Genomic DNA, 15,511 nt, shown 5'->3' on the forward strand with positions numbered 1-15,511 from the left:
TTTCGTTTCGTCCGGCCCCATTACGGTTGGTGCTGCTGGCCTGCTGGGTGCTGGCACAATGGGTCTGATGCGATGTCTACTGGTGGCTACCATGCTCCGCATGGCTTGGAACAATACAAGTTTTCTTTTACGGAAAAAAATCCTCGTTACTTTCTCCGCTACTAGATCTATCATCACCAGGAACGAATCCACATTAAGACTAGTGAATGTGGACGCACCACACATACAGTAAGGCCTTGTTTAGTTCTGAAAAGATTTTAGATTTCGGTACTGTAGTATTTTCGTTTTTATTTGACAAATATTATTCAATCATGGATTAACTAATCTCAAAAGATTCATATCGTGATTTACAGTCAAAATGTGTGCTTAGTTTTTATTTTCGTCTCTATTTAATGTTTCATGCATGTGCCGTAAGATTTGATGTGACAGAGAATCTTGAAAATTTTTTAGATTTCGGGCAGAACCAAACAAGACCTAAAAATCTAGACACCTACGAGACAACAAATGCATCTCCCTTAGGCCAGTCTCAATGGCCCGTTTCAATGCACAGTTTCCAAAACAAATCTGCTGACATAACATCAATGAAACGAACAATGAAACAACCTCCACAATGCATGAGTTTCACCTTGATGTTTCCTAGGCTGGGCAAAGCATTTAATTGCTGCAAAATGATTGGATCACATGCAAGATGGTGAAACGATTTAGTCCTCAGTGGGGATTTCATCCTGTTTCACCGCGTGGGAAACAACGCCAGCGGAGTTTCACCATGGTGAAACTACTTTCTTCTCTCTCCTCTTCGTTTCATGCAAAAAGTGCATTTTTACTGATATAGCGCTCTAATAAATATGCATGACATCCTGATGAAACCCCCACTAAAAGTGGCCTTATTTTGCTTCAACTCCGTCCCTGCTGGCTGCTGATCCTGATGTAAATATGCTAGCTATCAGTCGATCGGCGTGGTGGCCGTGGTAGAGGCAGCCGCAGTGCAGCACGGGGCGGACGGGGCGCTGCGCGCATTGATGCATGTAGCTCCACGGTGTCTGCCTGCACGGATCACGTAGACGTACGCTCGCTGTAAAACACATGCTGCCGCTGTTGCGCACGCACCGTACAGATGCTTTCTGCCACGCATTGATGCACCGCTTGGCTTGCTCTACTTGGATGCGCTACGTACGGCACTTCTCACAGCTGGGAGAGGACCAAAAAGACTTGCTTGGCCAGGCCCTACTACTTCGTTCGTACGCTAACATTCAAGCCAGATCTGGTACGTAGTGTACTGAGACAGAAGTATCTATATACGTACACGGGGCGCTATACTGCTACGCTGAAACTTGAAAGTGCATACATTTCAAGTATTAAGTATATATACCACTGTCTTGCAACTAGACGAAACGCATACTCGATCAGTTACCTGTAAAGATGGAGCAAAGAAGAAAAAAAAGGTCTCTCTGTTTGGAGGTTGTCACTGCCATGGCCTGTTGTGTAGTTATGGATATAAGATGTCGCTGTCACGAATTAGCACGTGTGCAGTGTCCTCCACGCCCCGCAGGTGCGTGCATGACTTGGCATGCATGGACCATAGAGTCATCAGTAGTTCCTCAGTTTCTACTGAGAAAATAATTAATAATCACACGAAATCCCGTGATCGTCATGAACATGAACTGGCCGCATTAGGTTCGTGATGAGTCGCCGTCGCCGGGATATCTAGCTTGCGTACGTACCAAACATACCGGCCGCGCCTGAGATTGTTTAATTAATTGCCTTACCTATGGGAGAGATTAGGGGTGCTATATATATACTGTATCCATGCGCGGTTTTGGATAGACGACGACTCGTGGACTCGTAGTCCTGCTGCTCGTAACTGCCCACGTACGCCAACACGATGGCTGGAAATTACGACGAAGATCACCTGCACAGGCAAGTCAATTTCAGGATAGCTAGACGACGGATATACCAAGCCAAACCATGCATCAACGGCGAATCGATGGCACTGGTGGCACACGTTACAAGTGTATTAGCTCCAAGATTTTTATTTGAAATTGCGAAGGTTATAGTCTAGCTTAATTGGTGCTGCTGACAAGGATGTATTTTGTTTCTTTTTTCTTTTTCTTTCGCGTTAGGAGGGCGAGGATCGATCTAATCATCATCTGGTCAACAGAGCCGAGTTGTTAATTAATCTAACAATGGGCTGGATATTATAGCTAGCAGAGCGGGACGACAAGGTGGCATTTACTAGCTAGCAAGTATTATGATGGGCTGTAACCTGGCTAAATTCTGATGTGAAGGAGCAAAGGGAGGAGAGAGATGAGCTGGCTGTATAGAAAGAGTTCTAGTAGAGGTTAAAGTTAACTCAAAATCCTCCATTCTAATCAAGAAAGAGTAGCGTAGATCAATAGCCACATCTCGGTGGAGCTAAAGAAAGACAGAATCGTGTGGTAGGGTACTGTAAAACTGAGCACGATCCACTAGCTAGTGAGAAGTGGCTGTGTTCATCGGCTTTCAAGCACGGCCCACGGGGTTTGGTTGGCGACAGGTGTCCCACTACCACTCTAATGCCCACAGTACTCCGTAAAACTTGAGGTGATCTCTGATTTGCCCCCGTTGAAATCTTGCTGTCCGACAGAAGAAGATAGGAGCAGTCTTCCATGTCCACTGAGGTGCGCTGCTGGTGTTCCCCAGCACCAGGCATCTCGCGCGCATGCGATGTGATGCGATGCGTGGTAAAACAAAAAAAGAAACAAAAATTCTCGCAAGAGCAAAATTCTGGTCCACTCCACTGTCTCCACATGTGTGCAGAGTTCAAAGCCGCGAACAGCTCGTCAGGCAGGGCCATGCTTGGGACCTGTAGTCGTCACCTGTGTGCAGCAGAGTTGCATCCAGTGTTGTTTGTGATCGGTCAATGGTCATCGATGTCGTCAAATATTTTTGACTCGACTGAATCACTGAACTCCAGAAGCATATGGCTGCGTGGGTCACGAAAATTTAGCTCAAACTTGAAAAGCCCGGGGGGAGACCGTATATATGGATGGAATGGATCAGCGGAAACCAAAGGAAAAGAAAAGAGAAAGGAAAAGGAGAGAAATAAAGGAGGAAATTGCAGAGTCCAGAAGCAGGCCTTTTGCTTTTTTGGCCTTGTCTCTTGCCCTTGTCCCCCTTGCCCCTTGCCCTTGGCCTTGAAGTCAAGACATCAGTCAGTGCTCGTAGCTACTCCTAGCTCGCTCGCTAGCCTAGCCATCCATGCAGTACGGTACTTGGTGCTCGTCCCTGTCTCACCCTTGCCATGCATCTACTGTTCAATGCTGGGGAAAAAGCTAGCTGAGCAGTGAGCATGGACTGCAACAGCTCACACAAGTATTATCATATCTATTGCTACTGCAAGAAAAGCTACTAGAGGGGATGTAAAGAAAGAAGAGGCTTTGGCATTGGCATGGCAAGCAGTGGGAGGCCAATGCATGCGAAACAACACTTGCTTTCACAAGGTAGCCAGGCAATTGCCGTACCCACATGCATGGCAAACCTTGGCTGAAAGCATGCAGTAGCCAGTAGGTACAGTTTGAGAGGTTTCAGAGCAAGGACAAAGGCTTCCACCACCAAAAGCGAAGCGACACGAGCTCTCCTCCCTCTCGTCCACTCCACAGCTTCACTCCGAACCAAACCTTACATATCCACTGTAGCGAAGGACGAGCGAGGGACAAGGCAGGTCAAGCCAGAGCGCGCGTACAGTCAAAATGATGCCCTTTTTAATCATGTTAGAGCAATCACCCTTTTGGTTTATTTGCGCTAATAATAACTGGGATTGCCAAGCGCACGGAGCATGTGTCATGTGTGATGATAATATTATTATTAGCGGCTAGCCGGCCAGGACGATGCAATGGGACAGTGGAGTCCTTTTCCAGTGGGGACTGGGGAGGAGCTAGGAGGCAAGACTGAGACTGAAGAGGGAGTACTTCTTGTAGGCTTGTACGTAATCCATCTCATGGACCACCAATCTTGGTCCATATCCTAACCTCCTCTATCCCATGTGCATTGCATTCTGCTGCTGGTGCACTCTTTGCACAGTGCTCTAGTGAAATTGCACACCCTTCAATTCCCTGCTACTGCTACAAGCACAGGATGTGATGAATGCACTCGTTCATTGTGCATCAATCAAGCAGTATAAACAATCTCAAAGTACAATGCATGGTAAACATTAGGTCCATTTTAGTACCAAGTCTTAGCTTCAACCTTTGTAGATGTGCACCACCATAGCATGAGAATTCAGAAAAAAAAAAGTTGATGGAGTAGGAGATTGATGAATACTATCTCCTACGACCTTTGCTAATTTATTTGCTTATATATGCACAAAATTGGCCAATCCACGCTACATGCAGACATTACTGTACGTACACATACACAAATGATGAGTACCACAAATATAAACCAAATCAAAATGCAGCAAAAGCCCCCCCCAAATTTCTGCCATTTTCTTTCGATTGGCCGAGACTGCTGTGCACCTGCCTAAAAGTCCACAAATTCGTTCCTCATTCTTCCCGCCGACATTCTCCAATTCGGAAGCAGTTTTGAAATCCGCGAACGGGGCATCTCCGTCCTCGAAATCCACCCTCCCGCCCCAGAACCAAAACAAAAATACAAGCAAATAAAAATTCGACGCTCGCATGCCGAAAAGAAGAGCCAGACAGACAAACAGACACCCCCCCAGTTCATTTCGATTCGTTTCACGAAGACGACGAGGAGGGCCTTTCGGGAACACCGCCCGTCGCCGGCCGCCGCCGCCACCGCCACCGCCGCAGGGGTGAAGCAAGTTTCCACCGCGCGCTTTCCATGGATGCTACTATGCTAGCACCGTACGACCGTAGTATTTACTAGTATGCCCCGGTGAGCCACCGCACGAACCCGTAGAACGACGCGGTGCCGTCGTCCGTGTCCCTCCGCCGCGTCGCGGGGGCTACGCCGCCGTCCATGTCCCACCACCACTCCGCCGTGGCCGCGGCCGTCACGGTCCCGGCGTCGTACCGGCTGCTCCAGCGCCCGCTGCTCCACCGGCTGCTCCACCGGTTGCTCCACCTGCTGCTCCACCGCTCCGCCGTCGACCTGAACGATGCCGTAGGGGTCAGGCCCACGGACGACAACGAAGACGACGGCTGCCCGCGCTCCACTGCGGCGAGCTGGTGCTGCTGCTGCTGCTGCTGATGCGACTGCTGGCTTGGCGGGTCGCTGGACCCGGCGGCGGCGGGCTGGCTCGGTTTCAGCACGACCTGGAGCTCCTCCTCGACGAGGTACTCCGACGACGCCGAGTTAGGGAGGCCACCGGGGAGCGGGTACGCGCGGACTGCGGCGGCCGCAGCGTCCGGGTTGGAGCGGCGGCTGCTGACGCTGCCGAGCTCCACACGGAGGAGGTCCGTGAGCGGCGGGTGGGGCAGCGCGATGGAGGCGCGGCACAGCGGGCAGGATGGGTTGCCGCGCAGCCACGGGTCGACGCAGCGGGAGTGGAAGGCGTGGCGGCAGGCGGGCAGGAGGCGGAGCTCGTCGTCGTCGCGGAACGCGCTCTGGCACACGGCGCAGTCGCGCGACGACTTGGGCACCGAGGCCAGCGACGAGGACAGCGTGAACAGCGGCAGGCGCGCGATGAGCCGCTCAGCCTCCGCCTCCGCCGCGGCCGCCGCCTTCGTCCCACCTCCTCCTCCTCCTACCTCCTGGCCGTCGGCGGGCGCCACGGACGCCGTCCCCGCCGCGGGGCGCGACACGAGCGGGAGCGGCGGCGCCTGCCGGGACGACGAAGCGGAGGAGGACCCCGCTGGGCCCACGTGGCGGCAGAGGTGGCGGATGAAGTAGTGGATGCACAGCGACGCGAGCAGCATCACCACCACGATGACCGCGATGATGAGGATGCTCGGCGAGATGCCCGCCACGCTCCCGCTCCCGCCACCTCCCGCACTACTCCCCCGCGCGTCGTCGCCCCTTCCGCCCCCGCCGCCATCGTCCGCCAACCGCGGCACCAGCGGCGGCAGTCTCCGCTCCGGCACCGCCGGAGGCGGCGGGGACGGGATGGCGGTAGATGCCATCAACGTGTACTTGTCCCACCCGCCCGCGCGCTCTCCTCCAGGCTCCAAGGCTCCAGGGTCCTGCCTGCCTCCTGCTGGTGTGGTGGCGCGGGTGAAGGAGGAGGCCGGGCGTCGCGCTGTTGCGGGCTTGTCCGTGGGCCGTGGCTTATAAGTGTGGTTTTGTCCGGTGGCGGCGCTGCCGGTGGCGGCTTGCCATTTATACTTGTGCCGGCTAATTTGTCCAGGAGAGGGACGGATAGAGAAGAGGAGATGGGACTGGAAGTGGACCAGGTGTTACGTTGGATTCTTGTGTGATTAATCTTTTATTAACAACAAATGGCAAATGTTTTAGAAGAGGCCGTGTTAGATTTTTCATAATTGAGATTTCTGGGGCCCAAAGTTTTGGCTCCCCGTTGAATTGTGCCGCTGCCGCACTTAGCTTTTCTTTTCCTCTTTTGATTTGTTATTTTTTTTACAAAATATCTAGAGATCGTTCCCCAGAGAATAAAGGAGTGGTGAGCGGGTATTCTCGATTTCAATATCAGGGAAAAAAAAACATAGTTGTAAAGTTATCGTACAGCAACATTAAGCAAACGCCAACGGGAGACAAAATGATCTGGTTTAGGTTCAAATTACTAGAGGGAATTTCCTCAAGAGTTTAGAGCTTTCGAGGACAATTCTTCATAATTAAACACTCATTAAGTCGCAATACTAAGTAAGAGCAATTTCAAAAGACTCTTTGTATTCTTTTCTAATTGTTAGAAATATCTTGATAGAAAAACACTATCCAACAACTTCTTTAATTAGTTATCTAAATATAGAAAAATTAAATCAATGGCACCAAAAAATTGCCAGACATTGTAGAAATGCATATTTATCACCTTTTGCCTTCTATGTGCATAGTATTCTCATTTGTCCACTTTTGGCACTTTAAATCTCATTTTTATCGCAGAAGAACTCTCTCTTTTGAATAAATTCACCCACCCATTATCCCTCACCTCTCACAATTTATCATTCATAATCATATTCATGATCAAACTCATTATGCCAACATTGTTTTGTTCCTTCGTTTCCAAAGCATGTGACAAGCCATTTGTAATGCTCAATAAGCCAATCATCAAATGCAAGATGGATACACAATAATAAAAAAGTATTCATTTTACCAATTAACAAACCATATCCACATTTTTCCACATCATGAAATCCAAGCAGCATTTCCATAAGCTTTCTTTGATCATTCACAATCCAATACAAGATAATTTATCCAATTTTGTTACAGGTACTACAAAATTGCCTAAAATTATACTAGCATACATAAAATGCAATTATGCAAAGCAATCTTACAAACTATTGATCTTAAAATCACCACCATCTACTCCTTTATATGGAGATATCTCAAGACTCATCAATAATCGGAGAGAAGTTCTTATCTCCAATCTCCAAAATCATAGTTGTGACTCAATGTGATGTTCTTCTGAATATGATGAGATACTATTTTACACCTACAAAACCTTTGACATACTATTTTACATCGGCAAAACCTTTCTAGCAACCAGTCATCTCTCTAAATTTACCCTTATCAAGACAAATAACATCTAGTGGACCGACATATGGCGATATTAATGAAATCACCAGAGGTGACTCGCTATTGGCAGATACATCGCCTGACAATAAAATAATAGCACTGCTAAATACCAGAATAAAAAAATACGAGCACTCACATCAAGTCGAGGAATTGGACTCGGATAAGCATGTTCCACTGAAAGAAACCTAACTAACTGGGTACACTCCGTTTGCTAAGATACACTAGTCAGTCGAGGAATTGGACTCGGATAAGCATGTTCCACAGGAAGAAACCTAACTAACTGGGTACACTCAGTTTGCTAAGATACACTAGTCGTTCTTTGGTTCATAAAGTCTTCACACTTAAGCCTTGCAATATTGTGAGACTTGATGTTACTATGTTTATTAAAATAGTGTCATGTATAGCCTCCTTCCTATTGTTATACTATACCTAGACTTTGCAAAGACATCACTTCTAACTTTTTTAGGATTTGTCGTTTCAAATAAAAGATAGGAATTCAAGCAAAATGTTGCATCTTTTGAAATAATTTGTACTCTAACCAATCAAACACCTCAAAGCATGAATTTTATTATTGGAAAGGTCTCCACCACCATGTTACTATCTATATCTACAAGGGAACGTGTGATTTGCAGGTTTGAGTTGGACCATTCCTAGCAAGTACAGGTAGCGTCAAACACCCCGATGGGTCCGTCACTGTCAGTGTACAGGTAGCGTTTTTTTGGTGAGCAAGGCTAATACAATCAGTGGCGTGATGGAAAACCGCACTTGCCTGCGCAGATCAACTCGCAGTGTCGGACTTAGCTGGCGTGTGATTTTTGGATGGAGAAAAGGAAACTAGAGGCGCTCCTTTGTTTGGTGACTCGTGGCGGGCTCGGGCTGGTTGTCCGCTCGCGTGGGCCTCTTGTAGCGGTAGCGGCTGCCGGGGGCCCACGGAGCTGCGGCGAGGACGATCGAGTGGGTTGGCTCGGCTGGCTGAAGAAGGGAAATGGAATGGAATAGGATCCGATTCCAATTCCAATTCCAACGCTGTCGCCCTTGCCTTTCGCCGTGGACAAGCAAAGCAATCGACGACTCGCTCACCCGAGCTGATCATTTTACTAGCTTTACTTATATAATTTACGCACGCACGCAAAATGTGCAGTGGCTGGAATGAGCTTATCAACTGAGTAGTATTATTACTGGGTCACTGTCGTCGATAGCTTATTCTTGGCTGTCTCTTTTTGTTTCTACTATTTTAGGTATTGTTTAGTTCGTGAAGGGAAAAATTTCGTAGCATTTTCATTTGTTTGTGGTAATTATTGTTCAACCATGGACTAACTAGACTCAAAAGATTTGTCTCATCAATTTCGACCAAACTGTGCAATTAATTTTTATTTTCATCTATATTTAATACTCCATGTATACGTCTAAAGATTCGATGTGACAGAATTTTGAAAAATTTTGAGTTTTTGAGTGGAAGTAAACAAGGCCTTACTATATAGCTGGTAGCCTAGAGCGTGCGAGCAGGAATCATTGGTGTAGTCATTAGCTCGCCAGGATCAAAAGACACATGAGTAAAATAACAGGAACTGTAAAAGAGAACCGCCTCTGTAGCCTGCATCTCCAACCCCAATGCACTGTCTTCAGCGGGTTCATGATGAGGCCCATGAGCCATCGAGAGGTTCTGCATTCTGCTCGGCCAAGGTACTACTGCGCATGTTTACATGTAGCAGCCTGGACCCCCGCCTGGCTGCATTGCCTGGTGGTGGTGGATCGGAGCAGACGATGACGACGACGATGGAGCAGTGATGCGTCCTCGATCTATCCTCTTCTTCCCCACCTTCCCCCCCGGCGGGCAGCCGGCCGCCGGCCAGTTCCTGCGCCCTCTGACCTCTTGCTTCCTCCGCCAGTTAATACTGTAACAACAATCATGGTCCATGGAAGGGGCAAGCATAGAGTCATGTGCATTCCCTCCTGCCGGCCTAGATCCATCCATCTCCACGCCGACGCTGCCATGGCATGCATTGCACGGTGGGCTCTCTGTCTCTGCTGCCTCTGCTGTCTACTAGAGTATCTCGAGACTGCTCAAGTAGTAGGCGCCCCACACACACACACCGCGAGCGATGGAGCGAGCGCAGTAGCTACTGCTACCCTACCATATCGGATCGGCAGTCGGCACCTAGTGTAACTGACATGGGGACAGCATGGACGCATTGCATGATGCTTCAACAGTGCTAGCCCAGCAGAGCTAGTAGTGAGCAGCCACAGAATCAGAGGAATCTAGCTTGGGTCCTGTTTAGATTGGGCATGAAAATTTTTTGGGTGTCACATCGAATGTGTCGGAAGGATGTCGGGAGGGGTTTTTACAAACTAATAAAAAAACAAATTACATAGCTCGTCAGGAAACTGCAAGACAAATTTATTAAGCATAATTAATCTGTCATTAGCATATGTAGGTTACTGTAGCACTTAAGGCTAATCATGGAGTAACTAGGCTTAAAAGATTCGTCTCGCGATTCTCAACTAAACTGTGTAATTAGTTTATTTTTTTATCTATATTTAATGTTTCATGCATGTGTCCAAAGATTCGATGGGATGGATGAAAAAAATTTTGGTGGGGAACTAAACAGGGCCCACTGGCCGAAATCGATCGGCATCATGGATTCATTTGTTTAGTTCGTAAAAATTTTCAAAATTCTCCGTCACATCAAATCTTTGGTCGTATGCATGGAGCATTAAATATAGACAAAAATAAAAACTAACTACACAGTTTATCTGTAATTTGTGAGATATATCTTTTAAGCCTAGTTACTCCGTGATTAGACAATATTTGTCAAATAAAAACGAAATGCTACAGTACCCAAAAACAAAAAAATTTGCAAACTAAACAAGGCCATAGTCATGGATGCTGTGGACTGGTCTCCCTCTCCTGTTTGGCTGTGTCGCTGCCTCGCTGCTAATTGCTATGCTACAAATCCATCTCTTACCTCCGCCAAGAAAAACTAGAGATAAAAAGGACGGATCACCCATCTGCTTTGCCTGCAGAATTTGTAAAAATTGCGCTCTCTTACGACAGCGAGCGAGCAGAGTAATATTATGCTTCCTAAACAAAAAGTAAAAGATCTTACCGAAAAGCATGCTCTAACAAACATCGATCTCGCCTGATTTGATTCGCGATATATAATGCCTGCGCATCATGAGGATTACTACACATTTCTTTGATTAAGGTTGCTTGCGCTTTAATCCTCTCCTGATTCCGTGAATGATATATATATATATATATAGCCATTATATTTTACTCCCCCAATGCAAATGCATACTATAGCAGTAATAATGTGTTCCGTTTTCTAAGTTGCTCCCATTCTCATCTCTCACATCACTGTCAAGCTATCCATCCTTTAAGCAGATGCGAGGAGAAAGAAACCGACGGACGACACTGCTTTTGTCCTGAGCAGCTACCGGTCGAGGAATAGCATTTGCTGCATAAACTGTTAGCGAAGCAAAATCATGACGCCTCTACCGAACCTGAACATACATGGATCAAGAGGAATCGGATCCTCTGTGTTTACTAAAGCCATGGTGCTACACGTACACCGCAACCCAACTTTCGCCATACTATCATGCAGTTGGACGGAGGGAATAGGGTAGGCAGGCACATGCTTCACTCTGTTCTTGTACTAGATTCGATGGCTACCATGCAGATGATCTTCAGTCCGTCCTAAATTTTGTCGATCGGCTGGGGATCCGACAACAACATGGAAACGCCAGATCGATTCAGGCAATCAGGCATGAGCATGACGCGACGTGGACAGCTCGACTCTGTTCGTTGATCGGTGTTACTACGCCGCGTCCTTTTTTTCTTCCTCTGAATCCAGCGTGTTTCTTTTCTTTCGTTCAATCATGGATCGCGTGCCTCTGGTCTTTGCTGCAGTGATGATGGTTTCAGACGGTAATGGCGCGAGAAATGACAGGTTTTACAGGTTCTAGAACCGAGGAACAGAAAATCGTGTACTGATGTACGTTGCACATGGAGCATTGCAGCAGCAGAAGAATCAGTGATTGAGAAGTCAAACATTTCGGCTAGCCATCCATATAGAGATCAAGAGATGCTTTGTTATTGCTAATCTAACTAGGCTACTCTACCAAATGCTTATTCTGTGCTGTGATTGGGCATTTGGCCCAGCGTTTCCTGCTAGTAATCTTTGGAATGGATACCTTGTTTTGTTTGCCTGTAAATCAATTCCCCCAGCCCCTTTCCAAAAAGAAAAAAAAAACAAGTTGACCTTTATTTCATCCACAGGCTGGGCTGGCGATCGGACATCGTAAAATAAAAAGAGCATAGTGAGAAAAAGAGATTCAGAGATGACGCGACATGGACAGCTAGATACTGTTCCTTGGTGCTACTACTACTCCCGTAACAGGCCGCCTGAATCTTCGGGTGAATTACTTCACTGCTGACTAACTCTTGTCCTTCTCATACTCAATCATGCAATGCGTACGCGCCTCATGGTCTTTGATCCATGCAGCGTTTATACTATGGTTTCAGAAAAGAAAGATGGAACTGAAATCATATCGTGATCATGGGTGATTGTGATGCTAAAAAAACAATATGGAGTACTAGTGTGTATACATATTACTATTTTAAAAGAATCAATGACACGGTGACACTGAACATATGGCATACTGCCATGAGATGCAGTGATGCAGGTCGTCCTGGTCTTCTGGAACCGAGGCGCTCTGATTTGCTGACTCTGCGCCATGCAGCTGTCGTATCTGTATCTGATGAAAAAGGCTTGCTAGATTTGGCGTCGACCAGTTAGCCAAGGTAGCCATTCCACGTGTAGATGCTGTCCAACCAACTCTAGTTGGAGTAGGAAGCAAGCAGTAGGAGATGCTGGGCATGGGAGAGAGCACCACGAATGACAAGTGTGATTGTGCACTGTACAAACTGTACAATGCAATGGAATTATGCAAACGATCGAGTGACACCACACCGGCGGAGCACTGCATTCTGTTTAGCTGTTTTTGGAGAGCACTTGATTGAACGGGGCCGGGGGAAAAGAGCTAGCTAGCGAGATCGATCAGAAATCTCAATCGAATAAAAACTTCACGTCAAACATCTTTGCACTGACCACCGGCCACAACCTAGCTTCGCAAGCCCGTAGCGTTGCAGATTCGCACGGCTGCAGTGCAGAACGAGCTGCAGCTAGCTTTGACGACGGCAAGAGAACTGTTGGCGGATGGTCCGGGTTCTCCAATCTCCAATCTCCAGTCTCCACACTCTTCGCAGCAGCAGCGGAAGAGGAAGAAGAGAAGATGACGACGATGACTATTGACTATTGCTTCTTTGACACTCCGGCGTGCAGCCGCAGTGCAGACGGCAAGCGAGCGCGGCACCGTACAAATGAATGATGATTAGCCCGGGCGGGGAGCTGAAAGCTGAAACGGGTGTCCCTGGCCGCCTGTGCCTGTTTTCTTTTTCGTCTTCAGGATTCGCTCGCAGAAGCCACGGCAAGTGGCCGGCCGCCCGGCCTGCAGTCTTTTACGAGCCTGAGCCTGCCTTTTTAATTTGTCGACGATGCAACGATTCTCTGATTCTTTTCTCTCTCCACGTCACTTTTAATCGACCCGAAAGCGCTTTCCTTCTTCTTTAATTAACGAATGGAGTATATTTACTACTAACTCACGCGAAAAGAAATTCTCGGCGCACTGCGCTCTACGGGCTACGGCCCTTATCTATACGTGTACTAGTTCTACATCTGGGCTTCTAGTTTATCTTCGATAATAAGCTGTCAAAAACTGGCCCAACGGACGGACAATGAGGGTGCTGGCAATCTGGCCCAATGGACAATGAGGGTGCAGACTATCGAGAATGGACAGGCCCAGTCGTGGTCTTATTGCTGCAGCTACAGCCTACAGCTAACCATGTCACCGATTCAATCGAAGTAGGACACCATAGCCTGGAAAGTAAGTTCGTTTATCAAAGTTCAAGCTTAGGCCTTGTTTAGTTCGCAAAAATTTTAGGTTTTGGCTACTGTAGCACTTTCGTTTTTATTTGATAAACATTATCCAATCAAGGTGTAACTAGACTCAAAAGATTTATCTCACAAATTACAGATAAACTATGTAATTAGTTTTTATTTTTATCTATATTTAATGCTCCATATATGCGACCAAAGATTCGATGTGATAGAGAATCTTGAAAATTTTTGCGAACTAAACAAGGCCTTAAAAGATCTGTTGGTTTTCTTATAGGTTTCTATTCCCGACTCCATTATGAAAACAAAATGTATTGTGGCAGAGATGGGAACTGAGTATGCAGATAAACATGTGGTGAGGACGTGAGGTATGCATTGTCTAAAGTGTGGGTGCAATTCCATGGGTGGATCGGAGTTGGGAGTTTTTTCTTAATTCTTATTACTTTCTCAGTCTATGAAAAAATCAATCTCTAGAGTTACTCTAAATCAAATTTTTAAATTTTGACTAAATTTCTAGAAAAAATGCTAAGATTTACTCTCTCTGTCCCTGAAAGCTGCAACTTCTAGAGTTGTCCTAAGTCAAATTTTTAAAATTTTAACCAAATTTATAGAAAAAACGTAAAGTTAAAAAAGATTGACTGACACGAATTATAGAAGTTAACGCTTTCAGAGATAGAGGGAGTATGATATCAAATTGGTATCATTAGATTTATCATAGAATATATTTTCATAAGATACACATTTTATGTCATAGATATTGTTACTTTTTTCTATAGAGTTAGTTAAACTTAAAAGAAGTTTGATTGGAATGGATTACAGGAATTAATTCTTTTATGGATGGAGGGAGTATTTTGGTTGTGGGCTCTATTTTTGGTCAACCCAGCAGGTAGACAAGAAGTTTATTACTCCTTAAGACATGGTATTTCTAGAATGAAAGTAGCACTGCTGGAAAACACATGGTTACGATGTTGATCATGCATTGCCTAATATGGACAATAAGGGCATCCGCAATGGTGTTCAAATCGCTAGCTATTTGATCTCTAGGAAGAATGTTATTGGTTCTCAATGGCAATTTGCAAATAGCTAGCTTAAGAAGTCGCTAGCTATTAGAAAGTCACTAGCTATTGTGGAGAGTATTGTGAGAGAGTTATTTCTAGAAGATTGGGCTAGATTAGCTATTTATGAGTCGCTAGCTATTAGGAAGTCGCTAGCTATTTGATCTCTCTCCTCGATAGCCAATGAGAGTGCTACTTTTTTATTATTTTTATACATCATCTCGCTAGCTATTTGTAAAGCGCTATTGAGAGCCAATAGAATTCCTTCTAGCTAGCTATTTGATAACCATTGCGGATGACCTAACCCAAAAGAAGATAAAGGAAAAGAGAAATAAATGAGGACATAAATGAAAAGACCATATTAATAGGCATTGATAGGGGTAGCACCAATGATTAAGTGGTGCTACCCTTGTCCAGATGGGACTTCCTATAGACTAGCGTGGTGATGGGAACATAAAATTGAAAAGTCCTAACTCTACTAAAAAATCATTACTTGATCAATGTTTCAACACCTATCACCCCTTTGCGTTTTAGGCTTGGTTTAGTTTAAAAAAAATTGCAAAATGGATCCGTAACACTTTCATTTATATTTGACAAATATTATCTAATCATAGACTAACTAGGCTCAAAAGATTCGTCTCACAAATTACAGATAAATTGTGCAATTAGTTATTTTTTATCTATATTTAATGTTCAATGCATGTGCCGCAAGATTCAATATGACAGGAATCTGAAAACTTTTGCAAATTTTTTTAGAAGTAAATAAGGCCTTAGCAAGAGGAGTCCAGCAAAAGTTGACCAAGATTCATTGAAAAGGCCGAGCTGCAGAGTTAAAGGCATGTCGTAACCTACAGATTTCAAATGGAAAAAGTT

The 15,511-nt window shown here is 45.9% G+C and overlaps 1 protein-coding gene across 1 annotated transcript; it reads right to left on the reverse strand.

Annotated features, from left to right (window-relative positions):
* Positions 4,289-6,565, reverse strand: LOC8055625 (E3 ubiquitin-protein ligase Os03g0188200). The gene has a single exon (XM_002467424.2). It carries the CDS (start codon positions 6,060-6,062, stop codon positions 4,863-4,865), a length of 1,200 nt encoding a protein of 399 aa, XP_002467469.1. The 5' UTR covers positions 6,063-6,565; the 3' UTR covers positions 4,289-4,862.

The sequence above is a fragment of the Sorghum bicolor genome, chromosome 1 (genome assembly GCF_000003195.3).
Source record: "Sorghum bicolor cultivar BTx623 chromosome 1, Sorghum_bicolor_NCBIv3, whole genome shotgun sequence".
Lineage (NCBI taxonomy): Eukaryota > Viridiplantae > Streptophyta > Magnoliopsida > Poales > Poaceae > Sorghum > Sorghum bicolor.

Excerpts from the sequence above, each read along its gene's own strand:
- LOC8055625 (XM_002467424.2), bottom strand. The coding sequence starts at position 6,062 with ATGGCATCTACCGCCATCCCGTCCCCGCCGCCTCCGGCGGTGCCGGAG.